Source organism: Taudactylus pleione, unplaced genomic scaffold, assembly GCF_031769625.1.
Source record: "Taudactylus pleione unplaced genomic scaffold, aTauple2 ptg000224l, whole genome shotgun sequence".
NCBI classification, from domain to species: domain Eukaryota; kingdom Metazoa; phylum Chordata; class Amphibia; order Anura; family Myobatrachidae; genus Taudactylus; species Taudactylus pleione.
The window spans coordinates 231,094-257,833 of record NW_028284626.1 but is presented as its reverse complement, the minus strand read 5'-3'; the positions used below and the strand labels follow the sequence as shown (position 1 = coordinate 257,833).

General features: G+C 46.2%; 1 protein-coding gene across 1 annotated transcript; it reads left to right on the top strand.

Annotated features, from left to right (window-relative positions):
• Positions 1-23: 23 nt before the first annotated feature.
• Positions 24-22,737, top strand: LOC148517287 (uncharacterized). Its single transcript, XM_088478874.1, has 5 exons — positions 24-97; positions 5,743-5,892; positions 6,692-6,943; positions 7,047-7,809; positions 21,135-22,737. Exons 2-5 carry the CDS (start codon positions 5,815-5,817, stop codon positions 21,920-21,922), a joined length of 1,881 nt encoding a protein of 626 aa, XP_088335000.1. The 5' UTR covers positions 24-97; positions 5,743-5,814; the 3' UTR covers positions 21,923-22,737.
• Positions 22,738-26,740: the final 4,003 nt, after the last annotated feature.

The window sequence follows — 26,740 nt, the reverse complement described above, 5'->3', positions numbered from 1 at the left end:
ATATTCTTATAGTCTCCCAGTCACAGAGCAGAGGGGGCGGGGCCACAAGGGCTTTAGCTGCCATTTTGTCATAGACATTCCTGAGAGTCGGAACCAGGTAACGTGTCCTGTATATATTATATTATTATTATATAGGGGAGAGGGGACCGTACAGTGATATATGAGGAGGAATAACACAGCTCCCAGCACACACTGATATGTGGTATTATTATTATTATATAGGGGAGAGGGGACCATACAGTGATATATGAGGGGGAATAACACAGCTCCCAGCACACACTGATATGTGGTATTATTATTATTATATAGGGGAGAGGGGACTGTACAGTGATATATGAGGAGGAATAACACAGCTCTCAGCACACACTGATATGTGGTATTATTATTATTATATAGGGGAGAGGGGACTGTACAGTGATATATGAGGAGGAATAACACAGCTCCCAGCACACACTGATATGTGGTATTATTATTATATAGGGGGAGGGGACTGTACAGTGATATATGAGGGGGAATAAACACAGCTCCCAGCACACACTGGGCCTGATTCAGAGCCGCTTGTAAGCGGCTGCTCGCTCCGAGCGATGTTCGCACATCTGCGCATGCGTATGGGTCGTAATGCGCACGCGCCAACCAGTCAGTGCGGTCGGAAATCGTGTGCTCGCAAAATAGCGAGGGGCTGGTAATTTGATTGACAGAATGAGGCGTTTGTGGGTGGTAACAGGGGAAGGTGCTTGAAAACGGGGAGTGGAGATCCGAACGCAGGCGTGCCAAACGGTCAAAACGGGTGTTTTAAGGATGTGCATAATTAACAAAGCAGCGTCATCGACCACGTCACTTGGTTGTCTTTTAGCCTGAACTGCTCGCATGATTGCGGTAGGAAAATCCTACCACAAGAATTGCGAGCAGTTCATACGCCTTTCGATGTACTCGATTAATCTAATAAATAGCGGAGATGACGTATGATGCGAGCAGCCAAGGGGCGTCTTTACAAAATAGCGAGCACATGTTTCGGACGCTCGCTCAGCCATAGAGGCGTCAACAGACCGCAAAGAGCGAGCGCTCAATTTAAATATTCGGCCCCTTTTTCAGAACGAGCGTCCGCAAATAGCGTCCGGCTCTGAATGAGGTCCACTGTTATGTGGTATTATAATTATAGAGCGGTGTCCAGGACACAACAAGGAACTACCACGTGCCAAAAAACAGACCTCACAGCTTTCCTGACAAAAAAGATCAACTTGTATTGACCTCAGGAATAACAAGGACTATAATTATATTCCTGGTGAGGATAACCTGTAATCCAATATGGGGCTCCCAATTAATAATACCTTTTGATGAATTTTTACTGTTTTGCCCACCCTTTTTACCTTTTCTACCCAAATTATTTATTGGAGCATTACCCCCCACCCCTGATGCTTATAGACCCCGCTGGGAGTATTACCACCCACCCCCCATGGGCAATACTCCCCCACATGCAGATATTACCTGATGACCAGTGCCCTCTGCTGCAGCTAATCTCTGTACTTGCAGAGATCAGCCAAATATCTGTCCCTGGTACATGCGCTCCAGAATGACTTTTGTACGGCATTCTGGGGTGCGATTCCGGAAGTGATCTCGTCGGTCACAGACTGCCGCAGTATTGTAGGGTGGTTCGGGGAGTCAGAGGGCATTCGTTCTGTATATATATAGATCAGATCCCTGAAAAATTGAGGGACACGGTGGTGTGGTCGGGGACCTTGTCTATTGACGCACAGCTGATTGCGGTCATATCACATGCTACCACGCCAATTACATGGTTACACAGTTATACACAAGTCTGAGGATGTGGATAAGTAACTTGTGAGACTAAACAGATAATATTATGTAATATAAATGTAATCCGTGTATTCTTTTCAGGTATGTTAGGAGTAAGTGCTTGCTGGGTGTTGTGACTGTGAATAACTAAATTATACGTAATTAATAGCAATAGATAATATTTAGTGATATGAGTGAAATAGTTGCTGAAGTCTATAATAATAATAATGATGAGTGTATAATAATAGTGTGTAAGTAATACAGAAACACCTGAAATGATTATACATTGGTGACTAATAGTCAGACTTTCTCTGACCCTTACGCCCTGTGTGTAATAGGGGTAGGGGGATGTAGCCTCAGTCTTAGAGAAGAGTCCTATTTGTCTAGAACACAGGTTCTCAAACTCTGGGTCTCATTCAGACCCGCTCGCAAGCGGGTCGATGGTACCCAAATGCGCATGCGCGAGACCCGGTGAGCAACGGGGAAGCCGTCGCTCGGGGTCTCGCACCAAAGGGGGCGTGCTGTCGATGGTGAGTGACAGCACGCCCCCTTTGGTGGGCGTGCCGGGGGCGTGGCTGCCAGACGGAGGCGTTCCCATGGGAATGCCTACCGTCTGGGTCCGGCCCCACTCTGATAGAGCCAAAATAACTCCAGGGCTTGCGGTCACCGAGGCCCTACCGCAGGGTCTCGTCGCAAGCCCGATGGTCGCGATGGTCTTGACCATCGCGACCATCATCATGGACGCTCGCATAAGCTGTGGGTGGTAACCCACAGCTATGCGAGCGTCCAAGAGCCGCTCCAATTTTAGGTAACCCGGCCCTGATTCAGAGCGAGCGCTCTGGTCCGAGCGTCCGGCTCTGAATCAGGCCCTCTGTCCTCAGGACCCCAAACAGTGCATGCTTTCCAGCTCTCCTCACAGAATCACTAGTGAGATATTAGCTCCACCTATGGATCTTTTAAAAATTCCCTGCTGAAACAGCCTAGTGGGAACGCTAATTATGAGTTATACTGTACATACCCAATTCTAAGATATTGCACCCAGTGTTATTATATATAATCTAAGAACACCCTCCCTACAGAATATTTTCAGGACTGAAATTCTCTGTTAGGTCATATAACATTTATTGGGCGAAAACACTATTGAAATAACTGCACGTTCGAATATACAGACACACAAATACTAACACTAACACGATTGTCACTACTCTGGAGCACTTGGTCACATCATTTATTCAGAAATTTGTAGCAGAGGGGTGGGGATACCCCTAATGTGACCAGCAGCTAGGGTAAAACTAGTACCTTAGTAGCGCCTACCTATATATTTATCTAAAGGATAATCCCTGGCTGAGGAGATAAATGTGGGCATTATTGAGGACTTGATCGTAAACATTGCTTATTATTTCTTTCTGTTCATCTTTTTGGTGGTAGCATCATGTTCCTTCCAGTAGATATCTTCTCTCCAGTTCCTTCTCTCCTCTTTATATTCCCATTGGTCTCATCTGTGTTCCTCACAGCTGCTCTGAGCGATCTAGGTCGTGTCTGTGTTACTCACAGCTGCTCTGAGCGATCCAGGTCCTGTCTGTGTTCCTCACAGCTGCCCTGAGTGATCCGGGTCCTGTATGTGTTCATCACAGCTGCCCTGAGTGATCCGGGTCCTGTCTGTGTTCCTCACAGCTGCCCTGAGTGATCCAGGTCCTGTCTGTGTTCCTCACAGCTGCCCTGAGTGATCCAGGTCCTGTCTGTGTTCCTCACAGCTGCCCTGAGTGATCCAGGTCCTGTCTGTGTTCCTCACAGCTGCTCTGAGCGATCCAGGTCCTGTCTGTGTTCCTCACAGCTGCCCTGAGTGATCCGGGTCCTGTATGTGTTCATCACAGCTGCCCTGAGTGATCCAGGTCCTGTCTGTGTTCCTCACAGCTGCCCTGAGTGATCCAGGTCCTGTCTGTGTTCCTCACAGCTGCCCTGAGTGATCCAGGTCCTGTCTGTGTTCCTCACAGCTGCTCTGAGCGATCCAGGTCCTGTCTGTGTTCCTCACAGCTGCCCTGAGTGATCCAGGTCCCGTCTGTGTTCCTCACAGCTGCTCTGAGCGATCCAGGTCACGTCTGTGTTCCTCAAAGCTGCTTCGAAAAGGTTCCAGGCTCCTGAATTTATGTCTTTTGCTTAGGAAACCACATATTAGTGGCATAGATAGTCACACTAAGGAGCAGATAACAGTAATGCTTATCCACCGTGAGGCTTTATAATGGAATAATGTATCATATATATGTGCGAGGAATGATAACGTATTGGCCATGTCCCAGGAGAGAGTTATGGGGGATTTCAGGAATCACTCCCAGAGCTTGTGACAAAACCTCAGCAATGCCCCATTCTGATTATGTATGTATTTATGCATGGATATTATTTCTATGTATGTATGCATGTATCTGATATGTATGTCTCTAGGAAATAGAGTGAATAGTGTAATTTGTGTAATTATATTTTATGTAATTATGGGATCTGACATTGTCCATTTCTAGGGTGACATTAAAACAGAAACTAAATTATCTGGAAAGCCCCCGTTTCTGTCCCATTGTTATATAACTGGATACCTGTAATGACCGTTGTGGAGTCAGGAGCATAGTGACATATAAATTGTTTATTGAAACAAAACCATAGTGCAGACAATGCAGAGAAGCCAGGAGTGATACATGAACCGGACGGGAACTGGGGGTAACAGAAACTTGAAGGTCTGCAAAGCTGGGTACAAACAAGAACCATATGCTGCAGAGTGGGTGAGTCAGAGTCACATGCAGTAATAGGAGGGACAGCTTGCAGAGGCCCAGCTGGCTTTAGCTGCACATATTATAGGCTGGGGATATACAAGCTATATACAAGCAAAGGCAAAAAGCTGCAGAGTAGATGAGACAGACTCACAGACATTAGTGGAGCTGCATTTTGCAGAAGTCCAGTAGACAGGAGATCAGGTTCAGGCCATGGAATACAATCCATTTAAAACAGTCAATAACCAGCAGGGTGCATAGTGAGGGGCAGGAATAAATAGTATCTGAGACAGGTGCAGGTGGTTAAACAGGGGAGTAATATTCCTGCATGTGAGGAGACAATGTCAGAATACATCAGCAGCACCTCTGGTGGCACAGAGGTGCTGCAGGCCAGATTCAAAATAAAGGACAGTGAGGGTCATTCAGAGTCGGTCGCGAGCGCTAAGCGCTCGCAACCGACTCGATGTTGCCCCACTGGGCATGCGCACGATGAAGCCGGCTCCGTCGTGCGCATGCGCGAGACCCGGCTAGCGACGGGCGCGCCGTCGCTAAGGGTCTCGCACCAGATGGGGCGAGCAGTCGATGGTGATTGACAGCTCTCCCCATTTAGTGGGCGGGCAGGGGGCGTGACTGCCCAAACGGAGGCGTGATTTCAGTGGGGAGCTTCCTGCTCGATCAGAGCAGGAAGCTCCCTAGGGCTTACGAGTGCCCAGACCCAACCTTAGGGTCTGGTCGTAAGTTGCAATGGTCTTGACCATCGCGACCATCACCCATGTCGGTCGCTAGAGCTGTGGGTGTTAACCCACAGCTTAGCAATCGACAAGGAGGTGGTCGTTCAGGATGCAAGCGGCCGCCCTAATTCAGGGCGACCGCTTGCATCTAACGACCGCCTCTGAATGAGGTCCTGTGTCCTAACACCAATGTAGCTTATTTCCAGTGGTGCAAAGAGCATCTGATTTTGTGTCTGGGAGGAATAAGACCTCCGGCCAGGAGAGGAGCATTGATGCAGTACAGTGTTGTATAACGGCCTCTGAGAAGTCTTATGGGGCTGGGTCACAGGGACCTCTGACAGACACTGACCAGGGCTCTATGGCTGAGGGGATAGGGGAGACTTACTGGTCACTCAGTGTTACATATCTGACTGTGTTACATGTGTTCTCTGTGATGTGTATTATATTCTATTTATTCCTAGACAGTCCTGCTGTGAGGAACCAGAGTCTTTATTACACATCACACGTTCTGTATTCTCACTGATTCACTGAGGATGGAAAAGGACGAGAGTCACAGGACTGAGAGGATCTTACATCTGACCCTGGAGATCATCTACGTACTAACTGGGGAGGTGAGAGGATATAGTAATAATACAGGGACATGACTGGGGAGGTGAGGGGATCTGGGAGTTATACAGTGACATCACTTATATCTATAGTAATAATACAGGGACATGACTGGGGAGGCGAGGGGATCTGGGAGTGTCACAGTGACATCACTTATATCTATAGTAATAATACAGGGACATGACTGGGGAGGCGAGGGGATCTGGGAGTGTCACAGTGACATCACTTTTATCTATAGTAATAATACAGGGACATGACTGGGGAGGTGAGGGGATCTGGGAGTGTCACTGTGACATCACTTATATCTATAGTAATAATACAGGGACATGACTGGGGAGGTGAGGGGATCTGGGAGTGTCACAGTGACATCACTTATATCTATAATAATACAGGGACATGACTCGGGAGGTGAGGACATCTGGTGGTGTCACAGTGACATCACTTAAATCTATATTAATGATACAGGTATGTGATTTGGGAGGTGACGAGATCTGGGAGGGTCACTGTGACATCACTCTGACCTAGATCGCTCAGAGCAGCTGTTCTCAGTCCTTGGTATCAGTCCTGACTGTAGTTGGGAGTTATTACATTCCACATATTATGTTATTTTCTTTCTGTCATTGACACAAAGATGTAGCAGCAGGAGATATTATATACTGTACATTTTCCTGTATATACTAGATTGTTGCAAGACATGTATTTGTAAAATTGTCTTCTTGTATATTATGCAAAGTGATCACTTGAATAAACAGTCCCATTTAGGTTTAATTTACCTTCTCATTGATGTCCTCCTCCAATACACAGGATTACACAGTAGTGAAGAAGGCATCCGGTGACGGTGAGACACTCAGCAGCCGTCCCTGTTTATCAGGAGGACTGAGCAGGACCCAGAGCTCCATCACGGTGCCATCACCTCACTCACTGATACATGAGAGACACAATGACCAGAAGATACTGGAACTCACCAACAAGCTGCTGACTGGAGAGATGACTGCTGGGAATGGGATAGTATACAGTAACACAGAGGAGAATCACAAGATCCCACAGGAGCATCAGGTGGGTGAAATGTAGGGTCTAAAGCTGTGTGTGTTATACACTGATATCCTACTGTTTAATGTCTATTAATGAAATCTAAAATTAAAAAACTATTTCTGTTTAGTGTATAGCGCTGACTAATATTATGATAGAAGATACAGAGGGAGAGTATGAGACATATGTAACTGATATGAAGGCAGAAGATATAGAGGGGGAAGAAGAGACGTATGTGACTGATATGAAGGCAGAAGATATAGAGGGGGAAGAAGAGACGTATGTGACTGATATGAAGGCAGAAGGTATAGAGGGAGAAGAGACGTATGTGACTGATATGAAGGCAGAAGATATAGAGGGAGAAGAAGAGACGTATGTGACTGATATGAAGGCAGAAGATATAGAGGGAGAAGAAGAGACGTATGTGACTGATATGAAGGCAGAAGGTATAGAGGGAGAAGAGACGTATGTGACTGATATGAAGGCAGAAGATATAGAGGGAGAAGAAGAGACGTATGTGACTGATATGAAGGCAGAAGATATAGAGGGGGAAGAAGAGACGTATGTGACTGATAATAAGGTAGAAGATATAGAAGAAAAGACGTATGTGACTCTTAATAAGGCAGAAGATATAGAAGAAGAAGAAGACATGTACGTGACTGCTTTGAAAGCAGAAAATACAGATGGAGAAGAAGAGACGTATGGGACTGATAAGTCAAAAGATATAGAAGAAGAAGAGACTTATGTGACTGATAATAAAACAGAAGATATAGAAGAAGAAGAGACTTATGTGACTGATAATAAAGCAGTAGATACAGAGGGAGAAGAAGAGACGTATGTGAGGGGTGATCAGCAGTATAAGGAGGAGGAAATACTTACAGATATCAGCACAGGTGAGTTATATTCACTTACTACAGAAAAAGTTGCGTATTTTTCTTGTTCAGTCACTACAGCAATCTCTAATCCTACACCCTTCTCTGTCAGTACAAACTAATGAGGAAAATGTATCTGCTCAGTGGGGGAGTCAGGAGCCATCAGTCCCTATTACTCCTACTCTCCCCCTCACATCATGTCACTGTGTGTTACCAGCCCAGAGATCTGACCAGTCTCCTCCCCACACTCTCTGGTGTATCTCATACATCAGGAGCCATCAGCCCCTATTATACGTCTGCTCTCCCCCTTACATCATGTCACTGTGTGTTACCAGCCCAGAGATGTGACCAGTCTCCTCCCCACACTCTCTGGTGTATCTCATACATCAGGAGCCATCAGCCCCCATTATACTCCTGCTCTCCCCCTCACATCATGTGTGTGTGTTACCAGCCCAGATATCTGACCAGTCTCCTCCCCACACTCTCTGGTGTATCTCATACATCAGGAGCCATCAGCTCCTATTATACTCCTGCTCTCCCCCTCACATCATGTCACTGTGTATTACCAGCCCAGAGATCTGACCAGTCTCCTCCCCACACTCCATCTCATAGATCAGGAGCCATCAGCCCCTATTATACTCCTGCTCTCCCCCTCACATCATGTCACTGTGTGTTACCAGCCCAGAGATCTGACCAGTCTCCTCCCCACACTCTCTGGTGTATCTCATACATCAGGAGCCATCAGCCCCTATTATACTCCTGCTCTCCTCCTCACATAATGTCACTGTGTATTACCAGCCCAGAGATCTGATCAGTCTCCTCCCCACACACTCTGGTGTATCTCATACATCAGGAGCCATCAGCCCCTATTATACTCCTGCTCTCCTCCTCACATCATGTCACTGTGTGTTACCAGCCCAGAGATCTGACCAGTCTCCTCCCCACACTCTCTGGTGTATCTCATACATCAGGATACATCAGCCATTATTATACTCCTGCTCTCCCCCTCACATCATGTGTGTGTGTATTTGAAACACAGGATTATAATGATCCACGTCATAGAGAAATTATAATACAGTCAATAAAACAGGTCCAAAAACATGGCAATCACCATTCACAAGATCTGATTGGAAACTTCAAATGATGCATCCGAATGCCTAGATCCTTGGTCACTGTTGGTAATAGCTGTTTGTGCTTTGTTATTTGTATTTTACAGGGTGTCCTAGTGACAACGTGTGTGTGTAGTTTTGGGTGAAACTCCATATACAATACTGTGCAAAAGTTTTAGGCAGGTATGGAAAAAAAATGCAGCAAAGTAAGAATGCTTTTAGAAATAGAAATGTTATTAGTTTATTTTTATTAATTAATAAAGTGCAAAGTGAATGAACAGTAATCTAAATCAAATCAATATTTAGTGTGACCACCCTTTGCCTTCAAAACAGCATCAGTTCTTCTAGGTACACTTGCACAAGGTCAGAGATTTTGTATGATTATAGTCAGGTGTATGATTAACCAATAATACCAACAGGTGATAATGATCATCTCTGAGAAATACAGGCAGGTACTTATCCATCATGCAATACCATCAGGGAGGCGTCTGATTGGCTCCAAATATATTCTGCAGCAGGACAGCGGCCCCAAACATACAGCCATTGTCATTAAGAACTATCTTCAGCGTAAAGAAGAACAGGGAGACCTGGAAGTGATGATATGGCCCTCACAGAGCCCTGATCTCACCATCATTGAGTCTGTCTGGGATTACATGAGGAGACAGAAGGATCTGAGCAAGCTACATCCACAGATCTGTGGTTTGGTCTCCAAGATGTTTGGAACAACCTCCCTGCCGAGTTCCTTCAAATACTGTGTGCAAGTGTACCTAGAAGAATTGATGCAGTTTGAAGGCAAAGGGTGGTCACACCAAATATTGATTAGATTTAGATTCTGTTCATTCACTTTGCATTTTGTTAATTGATAAAAATAAACTAATACTTATATTTGTGAAATCATTCTTACTTTGCAGCATTTTTTCCACACCTGCCTAAAACTAGCATAGTGCTGTATATTCATCATATATCCTCTGAACTCATATAACCTCTGCAACCGCTCACACAGCCCCACCTTGTTCTGGCCTTTGCTAGGCTACCAGGACGCTGCATGATATCATCATGTCAGCCGCACTGCTTTCTGGTCCCGGCTGTTGCCTGGCTGTTTTCCCTTACAGTGGATTTACGCAGATTAGAGGGCTTGTCCCAGCGGGCATGCTGATTGGGTGTCTGTTTATGTAAGAGGCAGTGAGGACATAACCTCTCTGTTATAGCATCCTGTCCTTGGTGCTGACCTGCTCCCTGATACCTCCTGTCTGTTACTGGAATCCTGACTCCCCTTGCACCTGTTCCTGCCTTTGTGTGCCTCCTGCTTGTTCCTAAACATCTGGACCTTCCTGCACCCTGTCCCTGCTTCCTGTCCTGATTTCCTGACCTTCAAGCTCAGTACCGGTTTCATTCTTCTCCTGATTGCTGACCCTGATCTCAGCTATTGCCTCCTGGTTCTCAGCACCAGTCATCTGGCTCCGGTTTCATTGCACCGTTTCCCACTCCAGCTTACTCTCTGCTGCCACCTGGTTTCCATCATAAGCTCCTACTATCTTGAGTATAAGACCTGGAGACATCCAAGTATCTGTGAGAATATAAATATCTATGGGAAAGGCAGTTGCTATAGGTGACGACCTCTTTAGCCAGACTCTAGGAGTTTATGTGGATCCCTGGGTGTGCCCTAACAAAAGGGACTTTCATTAGTACAAGATATTATATGTAATAAGTTATTAGTGCATTTATTTACAGAGGATGTAAAACCTTTACCTACAATAACACAATATAATGCAACATGTAAATATCAACATAATATCAATAAAATATGTCTCACTTTAACAGTCACTTAAATATATTTCTTCTTCAGGGTCCATAGGGGGTCCACAGGGTTAACCTTGGGGTATAGGTTGGGAACCAAATCCGGGCACCACGCAGTTAAACCTTTCAGCTCCCAGGATGCTCTGGGTATACTCTCCCTATAACCCCGCCCCCAAGGCAGAGGCACCTCAATTTTAGTTGGTGCCCTGCCGGAGTCGGGTCACCCTTAGCAGCTCCTAAGCTTATTTTATTTAAAAGAGTTTTAATTTATTTTATTTATTTTTCACTACTCTTCAGAGCGGTGGCATCTTGGACGTCCAATGGATAGTCTGATGCTGCCGCTCTGAAGAGTAGTGAAAAATAAATAAAATAAATTAAAACTCTTTTAAATAAAATAAGCCAGTACAGATCTGGGGATCGTGGCGGGACCCCAGAGTCTGTACTAGCCGGGCTCTGGGGACTCCCACGACTGCTGCCGGAGCAGCAGGGATCAGGTAAGACGCTGCCTCCGGTCTCTGAGGACCGACTGGAGGCGATAGCGGTAGCGGGCTCCCCCTCTGCAGAGGCATCCCCCGTGTGACCGCTAGACCACCAGGGAGTTATGCCGGCAGCGGGAAACGGTGTCCCAGGGGTTAATTGCTAGCCAGGGGAGGCAGTCTTCCCTGTCTAGCGGCTCCTCCCCTCAGCTCAGGGTGCCTTTCCATCGTAAGGTCTGGCGTCCCTGAGCTGCATTCCTCCGCGGGCCGCGCTTCCTCTGAGGTCTCCAGGTGGGCATTTTCTCTGTGGTGCAGCAGCAGAACTCCTAGGATAACAGTGAGCCCAGTCCCCCTGCGTACCTGGCCGTTTGGGTGCGTGTACACAGCGCTATAGCATTCCTAGACACTGAATCTGGGCAGTTGAATGTAGCGACATTTGTAGTATATTATATGTAATGTTTATGTATATATCAGTGTTCGCAAAATATGCGCTATAGCGCGTTTTTATGCGCTACAGGCAGAAAGGGACTCAGATTTAAAAAAGGAGCGGGTCCCGTCCGACGCGTTGTCCGTGTCACTTACATATACTCTACCAAACTTAGTGCTGGGCTGCCTTTGCTGCTCTTGCTACATGTGGTTGGCAGCCAACAGCATGGTCTTGGTCACCTCTGATTGGCTGAAACTCCCGTCCTGGCTTGTGATTGGCAGGGAGCTGCTGCCAGCCTGACGCGCCGCCTCTATAGTGTCCATGGAGCCTGCTGCCGCTGCCAGCTGTGAGTTAGTGACCTCTCCGGCAGTCAGCTCGGGATCAGGAGGGAGGTTGCTGGCGGGGTCTGGCCGAGCAGTGTTCAGGTCCCCCTCTCTCAGGAGGCCCCCCGACCAGCGACAGTGCCAGCCAGTCTGTGTGGGATCCGCGACGCTGCTTCATTGTCACTGGTATCTCTCCCGGCCGGCTCAATAAAGTTGTTGTTTTTTTGGCCGCAGTGCGAGTGACGTCACGACGTCCGCGCACTGCTTGGGAGAAGATCAGCAAGTGAGGAGCCTGTCGCCGCTGTCTGCAGGAGTAAGCAGAAGATGCAGCCCAGGTGAGTGTGGGGTTATGGAGAAATACGGGGAGGTTGTGGCTGCTCCTGCAGAGAGATGGGGGTGTGGGGGAGGTGCCCGGCATGCTGCTGGGAACATTTATTTGGGAAACTCTGACTTCTGCTGCAAAGACTCAGGTGGGCCAAGGCTTCTACAGGGACAAGGGGGTGCTATGGATTTTGCAGAGACAGGTGTGGGGGGGGGGTTCAGCTGCTGGTTAGACACGTGGAGAGGGTGTCTGAGACATAGGTTGATCTGTGGCTATGGAGAGACGGGGGATAGGGATCTGTGGCTATGGAGAGATGGGGGATAGGGATCTGTGGCTATGGAGAGACGGGGGATAGGGATCTGAGGCTGCTGGAGAGATGGGGAACTGAGGCTGCTGGAGAGACATAGTAGGATGAGACAGCTGAAAAAACAGGAGGGAAGAGGCTGAGGCACAATAATCTTCATTAAGACACCAATTTAAAAAAACAAAAAACATACAACCTGTGTTATATGATGATGACGACATTGGTAATATTCCTACTTAAACAGGCATCTTCTGGCCCATGCGATTGTCTACATAAATAGTGCATACCATCTGAAGCCATCATCTGACCAGGAAGGATCCATTTCTTTAGAGAGACCCCATTGCAGAGGTAGGAAAAGACTCAAGCCAACCAGCTTGTACCAAGTGGGGAGGGATGAGATGGGGACAAGAAAAATTAGTGTGATGTGCCCCAAAGTTTCTGTTGTCGGCCCTCGCTCCAACCCAGCTCTGCTGCTGCTGTCCAGGAACGATTCTTTTCTCCACCCTACAGAGCCAGCAGCAGCATGCCCAACTGTTACTGCTCTGCTGCTGGGGACAGAGGCTGGAGATGAGCAGCATTAGCGCTGCCCAAGAGAAGGCTCCGGAGTCTGCCCCCCCCTGCAGGAGTTCAGGTAGGACCTCATGGAGGTGTGGGAGGAGGCGGAACACACACAACTGGCACAGCCAGGGGGAAATCGCTCACATGAGAGAGGCCCCCGTCTTAAGTGCCCCATGCCCTCCGAAGGCTTTATCTGGTCTTGGCCAGCTTTCATTGTGTTATATAGTGTGGCATCCCAACTTTCTCTCTACCGCCACATGGGCTATCCCCACAACCCTGCGTGCCACACAGCACAGGGCATCCCCACATCCCTGTGTGCCAGGCTATGTACTAAGGGGAACTCACAGGGACAGTGGTTGCGGTAACCGCTGTCCCTGCGAGTTATACACCTGACAAATTTTAGAAGTCTTTCACAGAAGTGAAAGACTTCCCCGGGAAAAGCTGACACTGCGCATGGACACAGTGTCAGCTACCAGAGCCAACCGGGGGCTGCGGGGGAGAGAGATTGAAAGATCTCTCTCCTGCATCTGGAGCCCCCATAGGCTTACAGTAGTTTACACCATGTGGAGATAGTGTAAACTACCGGGACTAAACTCCAAAAAGTTTTGCTTTTTGGAGTTTAGTACATAGAGGTCAGATCGTAGTCCTCATTGATAATAATGATGAAGTGCTAATTAGCACTTGCTGGAGATTTCTGTGAAAAACAGCTGTATACATAGAATCATTATGGTTCAAATCCTGACTGCAGCATCTCGACACAGGAGGAAATCCCGATCGTCAGAAGGTAAGTATTAAATAACCTATTCTACCCCCTAGCCCTAACCCTCCCTTAGGGGTGCCTAACCCTAACCTCCCCCCCAAGTGCTTAACCCTAATCCCCCCGCTAAGTGCCTAAACCTAACCCCCCCTTCCCCGCTGCCTAAACCTATGTTCCCCTCGGGGGTGCCTAACGCTAACCCTCCCTCGCCCTAGCCTAAACCTAAACTCCTGGGGGAGTGCCTAACCCTAAGTCCCCCCTCGGGAGCCCTTAACCTAACCCTAAAACCCCACCAACGTCCCTTCGATCGGGATGCTGGGCGTCAGGCTCCCGGCGTAGGTCTAATGTCAGGCGTCGGGATAGCGACGCCTGTCATTTGACACTTGCCGGGACATGTCAGTCGGGAAGCCGGCTGTCGGTATAAGGTCCGCAGGCTTCCCGACTGCATACTGTATACATTAACCCCATATAGTCTGTGCTCATTTCATAAGTTTTATTGATTTGGGTGCTGTCATGGCCATGGGGGCTGGGGGGAGATGCCAATGATGACACTAATGGGATGGGGAAGATTAAGGGGTGTTTGGTGACTAACTTTCCATAGTGTACAGTATGTGTAGGGCATTTGGGGTTGTCTCATGGCATATGGGGAGCTCAAAACCATAATTTGTGATGGGACCCGGAAACTGTGGAGTAGGATCCAAATTTTTTAAAGTGAGGGGTCCTTGGGACCCACATTTTTTTTTGCTTAACCCGATCACTGTATATTTCTGCATTGTATGTGACTTATGCTAGCGCTGACTGTCTGTGCCTTATTCTCTCCACTGTCAGTATATATCTATCCCTTTTCTTTACAATCTGCCCTAATACAAGTGTACCTAGGGTGGTTCTGAGACCTCACATATATATACTTGTCAATATTTGTGGTTTGTCACATACTGTTGTGTGCTGCACATTGCCATATGTTAGATGGAACTGTGTGTTGCATACGGTGATAATGGGTCCCTGCAGCTAATCCTAGCGCCAGTCAGGACCAGTATAGCGCTGCTTGATATTTCCACAATGATGATTGTTTGACCAGAAAATGGAGCACGATATACTGCACCCATTTTTTGCTATCCTGCAAGTCATGTGCTGCAGCTGTGAGTACGGAGGATTTGAATCAGAAAGGGTTATATATTAGGTGCCATCAGGTGCCGGGCCCCTTAAAGGACCCCCTTAGGCAGGTTCTTCCTCAAGACCCTGGCCTCCATTGCAGATCGCCTGGCGGCCCCCATAGTTGTAACCCACTTGGGGTTAACTTAACATGCTACCCTTCCCTCTCAGGGTATCTAGCAGTTCTTGCACTTTACCTCTGTGACACAGACTGTCGCTTCATACCAGGGTTTTTCACAGTACATGCAATTCCCTCAGGTTCCACAACAGTCTGTCATTTCCCTGGCAGGGATTACCAAAACAGCCACCCTGGGTGGATGTTGTTTCTACGAAACACAAAATGGCGTAATAAACGTCCAGAGGTTACTTCCCAGTGTACACTGCTGGACTCCTATCCCTCTCACACGAGGGGGAGCCTAAATCCAGTATTAATATCCCTGCTTTGGTGCTGGTGGTCAAGTCCATTCTAGTTATAGAGTATGTCAATCCTGCACCTAAATCAAATCACCCTCAGTTTAAGCATTAAGTGTCTTCGGCTGTGATCCCCTTCTCTGACCAGCGGGTGGATCACATGGCAGGAGGCTGGCTATCGCCAGATAAGAGGTATCAGAAAGCGTTTGGCCTCATGTTTCCCATTCCCTGAGGGTCATTACAAATAATAGGAATCACCTCCTGGGGTGTATTTTCATGTTACTTGTCTGATTAAGAGCGCTACTACGCCTCCCTTCCCTGCCCGGACGGATTCTATGGATCTGTAGGTAGTAACTTTACCTGAAATCAATATACTCGCTTTCAGGGGCTGTTGCCCGTCCAACCATGGCTATCGCATGGGTGGCTAATGCTATTGAGTGCTGGGCTGATGCATTTGTAGAGCTTTTTCCCTCAAAAACTTCTGGGGATCAGATGTCTTTTGTTGCTCACATAAAAAATGCAGTTTCATATGTTGGAGTAACAACATTGGATGCCAGTGTCCTAACCTTCAGGGTTTTGGCTGCGACTCATGGAAGGCAGAGGTGGACTCCAAGATAGGCCTTAAAAATGGATACTCTATATTGAGGAGATTTTGTTTGGTCCTGACCTTGACCAGATTGTAGCAACGTTGGCAGTATCACTAACGGCAAATTTCCGCTTTCAACAACTCCCACTACAAGGCCTCGGACTAAATCTGTTAAGTCTTTTTGTCCTCAGGGGCAGCCTAAAGGCCAGTCTTTTCCTAGGCTGTCGGCCTCCACGAGGGCAGCCATACCCGGTACCGAGCAGACCTGGACATCCAGACGCCCTGCTTCTATACCTAAGGATAAACCTTCAGCCTGACAGGACAGGTTTTCATCTGGGGGATCCCAGAATGAGATACCGACTTTTTCAGTACGCCCAATGCTGGTGTCAAGTCACCACGGATGCTTGGGTAAGAGTTGAAGACTCTCACGGGTACGCCCTCTCATTGCTCAGGCGGCCTCCCCACATGTTTTGCTACACAGGCCCTTCTTCAGACCCGAACAAGGCCTTACAAATCCAGAAATCTATACAGTCCTTGCGGTAAGCAGGGATAATTATGCCAGCCCCACTATCTCAGCGAGGGACTGGTTATTCTATTTTCTTTCTGGTGCAGAGGCCGAATGGTCCTCATTGGTCTATCCTCTATCTCAAATCCCTAAGCCAATGCCTAAAGATGCCTAGGTTCAGGAGGGAACCCCTACAATCCATCATCCGAGCTATGGAACCTGGGGACTTTTATGGTATCGCTGGATATTCAGGACGCGTACCTACAGGTACCTATAGAGCCCTCTCATCAGTGTTGGATAAGGTTTGCTGTGCCACAGCAACACTTCCAATTTTCAGGCTCTGCCCTTTGGACTGTCCACAGCCCCACAGGGATTTACCAGATTTATGGCTTTTATGACAGCCACCTGTTCACTGTATCCAACTACTCCAGTATCTGGATGGCCTGCTCTTAGCAGGATCACCAAGGTACTTTAAAGCCATTTCCAGTTAACCATTGCTTTCCTTCACAAGCACAAATGGTTAATCAACTGGTAAAATGTCCTCCCTGAATCCCTCCCAGGGTATGATTCATCTGGGAGCCCTGCTGGATTCTCAGAATTGGAGAATCCTTCTGACGTCAGACAAGATCTCCACTCTTCAACTACGAGTGCGCAGAGGTCTCCACAGTCAAGTGTCATTATACTCTGTAATGCGGGTTCTGGAATCTAGGGTATCTACCTTCCGAATGGTGGAATATGCTCAGTTTCAGTCCAGGCCTTTGCAAAACTGATCCTCTCCAGATGGAACAGGTTTCTCCATCGGATCACTGTTCAGACGATGATGCTCTCTCCGGAGGTGTGTCTGTCTCTATCTGGGTGGCTATAGCCATCTCATCTAGGGTAATCCTTACAACAGATGCCAGTCTCTGGGGCACAGTGACTGGTGCACATTCCTTTTGGGACAGTTGGATGTCTGTCGATTCTGCCCAGCCAATCAACTTATTGGAACTTCAAGCTGTCTTGGGCCCTTGCTCTGGCCTAACACACACTTCACGGTAAACCTGTAAAGGTTCAGTCCGACAATGTCACAACAGTGGCTTACATCTAGGAGACACTCATAGTTGGGCAGCAATGACAGGAATGTCATACATTCTGACATAGACCAAGGGTCTCCTCCCAGCCATCTCTGCAGTGTTCATTCCGGGAGTTCTCCATTGGGAAGGGGACTTCCTCAGCCATCACAACATGCATCCCGGGAAATGGTCTCTTCTCCAAGAGAGGTTTCAACTACTAGTGAGCAGAGGGGGCCTTCCAGAGGTGGTCCTCATGGCCTCCTGACTCTATCACACACTGCCGGTGTTAGGGTCCAGAACTAGAGGTACTGAAGCAACCTTTGGTGACGCGTTGTCAGTGAAGTGGACCTTCCAATTTGTGTTCTTGTTTCCTTCGGTCTCCCTTCCTTGAGTACTTTGGAGGTTCAATCGAGACAGAGATACTGTCCTGCTGGTGGCTCCAGATTGACCCAGACATCTCTGGTACTTAGATTTTCAGAGTCTCTCCATCGACACTGTTCCTGCTGCCTCAATATCCGGAACTGTTGTCTCAGGGTCCTTGCCTTTCCCTGGACCTGGATCGTTTGTATTTGACTGCATCCCTACTGTGGTCCTAAGTATTCTTTTGGCTCTGTCATCGGGATGTTTAGAGCATCTAGGCCAGCTTTTGCTGGGATCTACCACAGAATATGGCATACATAATTCTTATGGTATTGTACCTGTAGCTACGATCCTTAGGTGTTTAGGATTTCCAGAAGTTCTGGCATTCCTTCCAGCTGGCTTGGGTCAAGCCCTCCACCTGGCCTCCCTGAAAGTGCGGGTCTCTGCATTTTCAGTATGGTTCGGTTGTGGAATAGCCCAACTCTCGGGTATCCAGATCCTCCTTCAGGGTGTTTTCTGGATTCTACCTCCCTTTATCCCCCCTAGGGGCTCCTGGAGATTTGCCGTTGGTTCTTCATGCCCTCCTGGGACCTCCATTTGAACCACTAGTTTTGATAGCCCTTACGTGGTTTATGGCTTAGACTCTTTCTTATGGCGTTTGCATCTGCCAGGAGAGTGTCGGAATTGGGAGCATTCTCATGTGGCTCCCTCTTCTGGATATTTCACCAAGACAGGGTTATGAGTCGCACTTGTCCTGTGTTTTTTCCTAAAGTGGTTTTTAAGTTCCATATTATTCAGGAACTTACTGTACCGACATTTCAGTCTCCAGTCCTATCAGCTGGGCTGGCCTCATTGACTGTGGTCCGGCCTCTCAGGATCTACGTGGTCCATTCAAGTTCCTTCAGGAAATCAGACTCCTTATTTGTCGTCTATGGATTTCACAGGAAAGGATGGCCGGCCAATAAACAGGCATTGGCTAGATGGCTTCGTATGGCTATCTCAGGGGCCTACACATAGGAAGGCCTTTCTGTTTCTGTTGATGCTTATTCTACTCGGGCTGTGGGCCCCTCGTGGGTGGCTCGCTGTGGCGCCTCGGCTGTTCTGCCTTGCAAGGTGGCCACTTGGTCTTCTGTCCAAACCTTTCTAAGGTTCTATGCATTGGATTCCTTTGCCTCTCAGGATGCTTCCTTTGGGCGATGGATTCTCCAGGAGCATCCCCACCCTTATAAGGACTGCTTTGGGACATCCCCAAGGTCAACCCTATGGACCCTGAAGAAGAAAATGAGATATGGTAAGCACTTACCCTTGTTATCTCTCTTTCTTCGAAGTCCATAGGTTCCACAGGGCACCCACCCTGACGTACCTGGCTTCATATGAGCTGTGTTACTGGTCACCAGTTTCCCATCTCCTTCTCTGAGTATGGTTCTTCAGTGTTCCAGACTTCTCTTTCTTTCCTCCTCTGGCCTTTGGCTACTTGCAAACTGAGGTGCCTCTGGCTTGGGGGCGGGGTTATAGGGAGAGTGGATCCAGTGCATCCTGGGAGCTGAAAGCTTTAACTGCGTGGTGGCCGGATTTGGTTCCCAACCTATACCCCAAGGTCGACCCTGTGGACCCTATGGATTTTGAAGAAAGAGAGATAACAAGGGTAAGCTCTTACCATATCTCTCATTTTCTGTGACACTAATAAAACCAGAGCCCGGCTCTACAATCCTGTGAGTCTCATGCAGACCCAGAAAGAAAACTAATTCTGCTAGAAATGTGCAGAGAACATGCAGAGCCTTAATGTGACTATTACACAGGCGTGGTGATGTGACTATTACACAGGCGTGGTGATGTGACTGTTACACAGGCGTGGTAACGTATTACACAGGCGTGATGATGTGACGGTTATACAGGTGTGGTAACGTATTACACAGGCGTGATGATGTGACTATTACACAGGCGTGATGATGTGACTATTACACAGGCATGGTGACGTGACTATTACACAGGCATGGTAACGTATTACATAGGCGTGGTGATGTGACGATTACACAGGCGTGGTGATGTGACGATTACACAGGCGTGGTGATGTGACGGATACACAGGCGTGGTGATGTGTCGATTACACAGGCGTGGTGATGTGACGATTACACAGGCGTGGTGATGTGACGATTACACAGGCGTGGTGATGTGACGATTACACAGGCGTGGTGAGGTGACTATTACTATTACACAAGCGTGGTCATGGGACTATTGCACAGGCGTGGTCATGGGACTATTGCACAGGCGTGGTCATGGGACTATTGCACAGGCATGGTAATAGGACATGGTAATGGGACTATTACACAGGCGTGGTCATGGGACTATTGCACAGGCGTGGTCATGGGACTATTGCACAGGCGTGATCATGGGACTATTGAACAGGCGTGGTCATGGGACTATTGCACAGGCGTGGTCATGGGACTATTGCACAGGCGTGGTCATGGGACTATTGCACAGGCGTGGTCATGGGACTATTGCACAGGCGTGGTCATGGGACTATTGCACAGGCGTGGTCATGGGACTATTGCACAGGCGTGGTCATGGGACATGGTAATGGGACTATTACACAGGCGTGGTCATGGGACTATTGCACAGGCGTGGTCATGGGACTATTGCACTGGCGTGGTCATGGGACTATTGCACAGGCGTGGTCATGGGACTATTGCACAGGCGTGGTCATGGGACTATTGCACAGGCGTGGTCATGGGACTATTGCACAGGCGTGGTCATGGGACTATTGCACAGGCGTGGTAATGGGACTATTGCACTGGCGTGGTAATGGGACTATTACACAGGCGTGGTAAGCATTTGCAGTTACAGCTTTTCTTTCATTATAGCTCTTGGATATTTCGCACCTCTTCTGCCGTCCTGGAGGCAGCAGTATTTTATTTCACCTTTATATTATGCAAACAATTGTTTTATTATTTTAAACCATATTTCAGCTTAATCATATTCACATCATCCTTTCACATTGCAAATTAAGCTCTTGCACAGGCACTTCAGCTATTAAAAATAAATATGTACCAAACAAACACATGTAGAGAGAGAGCACAGATTGAGAAATGTTAGTTACAAATTGTACCTTTTTAAACGTCTTAAATTCATCACTTAGAGGTTTTTTTTATATTAACCTTATTTCGTTAAAACATTAATATTACTGTACATTTATTATATTCCCAACAGGTGGAAGTAACAGATGGAATATATCGCAGGACCATCTAATTATATCTCCAGATTCTAAAATAAAAGATGACATCAGACGGGATTCTCCAGTTCTCCACAGTATAGATATGTCATCTCATTCTTCTCATGTGTCATGTTCTCCTGATAACTCAGATATCGGTATATCTATTACAGCTCTCAGAGTAGATAATATTTTTCCCAATAATATAAATGCCACGTGTTCTACAAAGAAAACAAAGCGTATTACCCATCAACCTGCTAATATATATGTGAAGCCATTTTCATGTCCTGAGTGTGGAAAAGGTTTTCCATATAAATCAGTTCTTTATTCACATCAGAGAAGTCACACAGGTGAGAGGCCATTTCCATGCTCTGAGTGTGGGAAATGTTTTAGACATAAATCACATCTTGTTCAACATCAGAGAAGTCACACAGGTGAGAGGCCATTTCCATGCTCTGAGTGTGGGAAATGTTTTAGACATAAATCACATCTTGTTATACATGAGAGAAGTCACACAGGTGAGAAACCATTTCCATGCTCTGAGTGTGGAAAATGTTTTACACTGAAATCAGCCCTTGTTAGACATCTGAGAAGTCATACAGGTGAAAAACCGTTTCCATGCTCAGAGTGTGGGAAATGTTTTACACACAAATCAGATCTTGTTAGACATCAGAGAAGTCACACAGGTGAGAAGCCATTTCCATGCTCTGAGTGTGGGAAATGTTTTACCTATAAATTCAATCTTGTTACACATCAGAGAAGTCACACAGGTGAGAAACCATTTTAATGCAGTAAATGTGAGAAATATTTTACACTGAAACCAGATCTAGTTAAACATCATAGAACTCACACAGGTGAGAAACCATTTCCATGTTCTGTGTGTGGGAAATGTTTTAGACAGAAATCACATCTTGTTATACATGAGAAGTCACACAGGTGAGAGTGCACATGCTCTGATTGAGAGAAATTACATTAAAGTCAGATCTTACGGATTATTATTCACACACATTTAAATGGGAAAGTCTGAGAGTGAAAATATTTTATCTAAAGAGCAAATCTCATGCCTAATTTGCTGAGATGGGCTCTTCAATCTCTCACAAGATAATATACACTCATTGTCACTATGCAGCGTGTATGGTCACTTTTGGAATTGTATCACCCAAAATAGCATAAGAGTGCACGAGAACATGGACCATGCTCCAGGGACTTGGGGTAAATTCATAGTGACTTGTAATGTGACATTGGGTCTAAATACCTGACAAACACGTTCCTGCTATAAGCCTCTTCCCCCACCTGCAATAACCTGTGATATACAAGGATGCCAGGTGCCCAGAGAAACATGATGTCATAAATGATCACTGTGATGTCATAGGTTTGTTTTCCAGAAATAAAGAGACCAACACAAATTGTTCTTCGGTTAGTGGCGCCATCACCAGGACACCACAAATGTGAGGGATAAGGACTGTCCTATATGTGGGTGTTCCTGGCGCTCTGGGTGGAGTCTGATTATATTTGTGTCTATAATAGGACCGCGCTCCCTCTCCTGAGCACAGAGGATGATGCTATATGTACTGGTAGACTAATAAATGTGGTTTAACATCTTGTAGTGTTATTGTTCTACCTTTTATATCACTTTATATTTTATGTTTGTTACATTAATGGGCTATAATCACTCAGGGCTAGATTTGTGATATAGTCTTGTTATAAAACTGTCCCTAGTGTCTATGGCAGCGCTAGTAAGGGGATGTGTGTGACATCACTGGCGGGGGTGTGATGTAATAACAGGCATGGCTGGTGCCAAGAGGAAACAATGGAGATCAGACATCAGCACCACTGACCTGCAATAATACTATATAAAATCTGCACTGCTATATCCATATAATATAGTGCAAATACCATGAAAAAAATTAATACAATTTATTAAAATAATCATAGGTTAAAGGACATTAAATGCATGGGTCCCAGCATCAAAAATATAAAATAGCATAAACAATACACAAATGTAGACAATAATTATGCAATAATTGTCACAAAAAGAACCCTTGTTAAAATCCACTCAATATGGTGAGGTATTAACGTGTAGATGTTCTTTATGTCCAAAAAGGCATCACCAGAGTTCCCAACAGTGGAAACTAATGTACAGTCAATTGAAGATGTTGATACATGTGACAAAGAGACACTTCTCTGTTAAATATTATCTTCACTGAATAGTAACAAAGTTCTAACATGTATTCCAATGTGTGTATGTGGAGATACAGAGGTAATGGATGTGTATTCCAGGTAGCTTACCCCAATAATTAGATGTGGTGATCACCCAATTCTCCATCTCCTAGTTGTTTTAAGGACTGGTGCTGTCTCTGGGATCCAAGTATAATGTGAGCGTCTCTGTCTACTCACTTGGATGAGACTGCCATCTCTACCCTATGAGAGCAGGTGACTGCCGAGTAATCACGTGGTCCACTGTCACGGCTGCCGACACTTGAGACTCCTGGAAGGAGTCAGGCCTACTGGGCACTATAAACTAAGGTGGTTTTAGGAATTACCTTTTCATAAAATCTCAGTAGCACGGAATAAAAGTAAATAGAATTTTTTCACAGGCAAAAATATATAGCAATGTTTCACATAAAGTCTCAACAACACAGGGGTTCAAATATGCAGTAATTAATATAGGAGCAAACCTGTATATGTAAATAAAGTCTTTGATGCACAAGAACTAATGTGGTAGGGAAACCCCGAGTCCAATATGAGGCTAAGACCTCAGGATGGCATAGAGGACCTTAACTAGGGTTGAGCCGTGTAGCGCGATAAAAATCCAGAGCAGGGTTGAGCCCTGCAGTGTAGTGAAGATCTGGAACAGGGTTGAGCCCTGCAATGTAGTGAAAGTCGGAGCAGGGTTGAGCCCTGTGATGTAGTGAAGATCCGGGACAGGGTTGAGCCCTGCAATGTAGTGAAGGTCGGAGCAGGGTTGAGCCCTGTGATATAGTGAAGATCCGGGACAGGGTTGAGCCCTGCAATGCACTGAGGGACCGGAGCAGGGTTGAGCCCTGCAGCGTGACAAGGATCCGGAGTGGGGTTGAGCCCCGCAATGTATTGAGGGTCCGGAGCAGGGTTGAGCCCTGTGGCGTGATGAGGATCCGGAGCGGGGTTGAGCCCCATGATGCACTAAGGGTCCGGCGACGATAACGGTGCAGTTGACAACTGTAGCAAAGTTAACTACAATGTCCACGGAAGTAGAAGACAACAGGCAGAGTAAATAATGCAGCAAGGAATGGAACCACAGCAATAGAGCAGAATAACAATACTTAGGCAATGGCGATGCTGAGCTCTGTAGTGCGGCTGGTAAACTATCAGAAGTTTAACCGGAACACGGGCAGAGATAGCAAAGTCCACAGCAAACCACAGGCACAGCGGGGATCTGGCAGGAGTCCAAGAAAGACCTGAAAGTAACGTTGCACAGACACTGAGACACAGTAACAGGCTTTATACTAGAGGTCTGTGATCCATAGGAAGTTCAGAACATGTGACCTAAATGGAATCAGGTTTCAAATAATGAGCAGTCTACGAGATATTGCAATTGATTTTGATGCTTACGTGAATCCAGAATCTTATCGATCTCAAACTCCACACCTTCAGAAGTTGTTATGGGAGGTACTTTAGGCAAGCTGTCATGAAATCGATTAAGAATCAATGGTCTAAGCAAGGAGACATGAAAGGAGTTAGGTACATGCATCGTTGGAGGTAACTGTAACTTACATGCTACTGGATTGATAATTTTTACAATATGAAAAGGCCAAATACCAGGGAGCAAACTTCATAGTAGGTACTTTAAGTCGAAGATTTCTAGTGGACAACCAGACATGATCCCCAACAGAATGTTTAGGAACAACCGAACGTTTTCTAGCAGCAAAAATGTTATAATTATGAGAGGCTTTCCTAAGACACTTATGTACCTGTCTCCACATTCCAGGAAAATGTTGGAGAGTAGCTTTAGCTGCTGGAATGTCCACTGTAGGAATTGATTGAAGCTCAGGGATGCCGACCATAGTTGGCGAAAAAAGGACTTACACCTATAGCAGATGAATAATGAAAGTTATGGGCAAACTCAGCCCAAGGCAAAAAATCCATCCAATCATCTTGAGAAGAGGAAATATACATTATCAAGAAAGTATCCAAATCCTGGTTTACTCTTTCGGTTTGTCCATTTGACTGAGGATGATATGCAGAAGAAAACTGTAATTTAATTAGCAATGTTGAACATAAGGCCCTCCAAAAACGAGCAACAAACTGGACACACCGATCAGACACTATCTCAGAAGGAAATCCATGAAGACGGAATATCTCTTTAATAAATATTTGTGCTAATTTGGGGGCTGATGGAATTCGAGCCAAAGGACAAAAATGGGCCATCTTGGTAAAACAATCCACTACCCAAATAACCATACACCCCCTAGACTCAGGAAGATCTGTGATAAAATCCATGGAAAGATGGGTCCATGGTTGGGTAGGAATGGGTAGTGGATGGAGAGGACCTACAGGAGACTGACGGGAGGATTTATGTTGTACACACTTAGAACAAGAACGTATAAACTATTGGACATCTTTTTTCATGGAGGACCACCAATAAGAACGTTGCAAAAATGAGTAAATTTTATGAATCTCTGGATGTCCAGAGAAACGAGAATTTTGAGCCCAAGAAAGAAGTTTACCTCGTAACTCAGGTGCCACAAATATCTTCCCAGGAGGAGGATCAGGAGAGATGGAGGTTGAAGAAAAGGACAGAGGCTTTATTATAGGGTACCTTTGATCCTCATTTTGTTCTTTCTCTTCCAACATTGACCGAGAAAGTGCATCTTCCTTTTTATTCAATGAACCTGGACGATACCTGTGGGCAAAATCAAAACGAGAAAAGAAGAGTGCCCAACGAGCCTGTCGTGGGTTCAAACAATGGGCAGTCTTCAAATACAACAAATTCTTATGATCTGTAAAAATAGTAATGGAAAGCTTTGCGCCTTCTAATAAATATCTCCATTCCTCCAATGCTAACTTAATAGCTAACAATTCTTGGTCCCCAATGGAGTAATTACTCTCAGCGCTGGAAAACTTTCATGAAAAGAATCCACAAGATACTGTTCTCCCATCTGCAGCCACTTGTGACAAAATAGCCCCAACTCCTTAAGTGGAGGCATGCACTTCCAGCATAAATGGTTTCTCAACATCAGGTTGAACTAGACAAGGGACCACAGAAAATGCATCTTTAAGAGTCTGGAAGGCATCCAATGCCTCTGGGGACCACACTTTGGGATTAGCCCCTTTTGTTGTCATAGCAGTAATTGGAGCCACAATCGTTGAAAACGCTTTGATAAACTTTCTGTAATAATTGGCAAAGCCTAAAAATCTCTGAATAGACCTTAATGAAGTGGGCAAAACCAAATCTTAAATAGCCTTCAACTTCTCGGGGTCCATCTGAAGTTTGGAACCAGAGATAATATACCCCCAAAAAGGGTATAACCGGAACTTCAAAAACGCACTTGGAGATCTTACCATAAAACTTATTAGCTTGAAGACGACTTAATACCTCTTTGACATGGGAAAGATGATCAGAAAG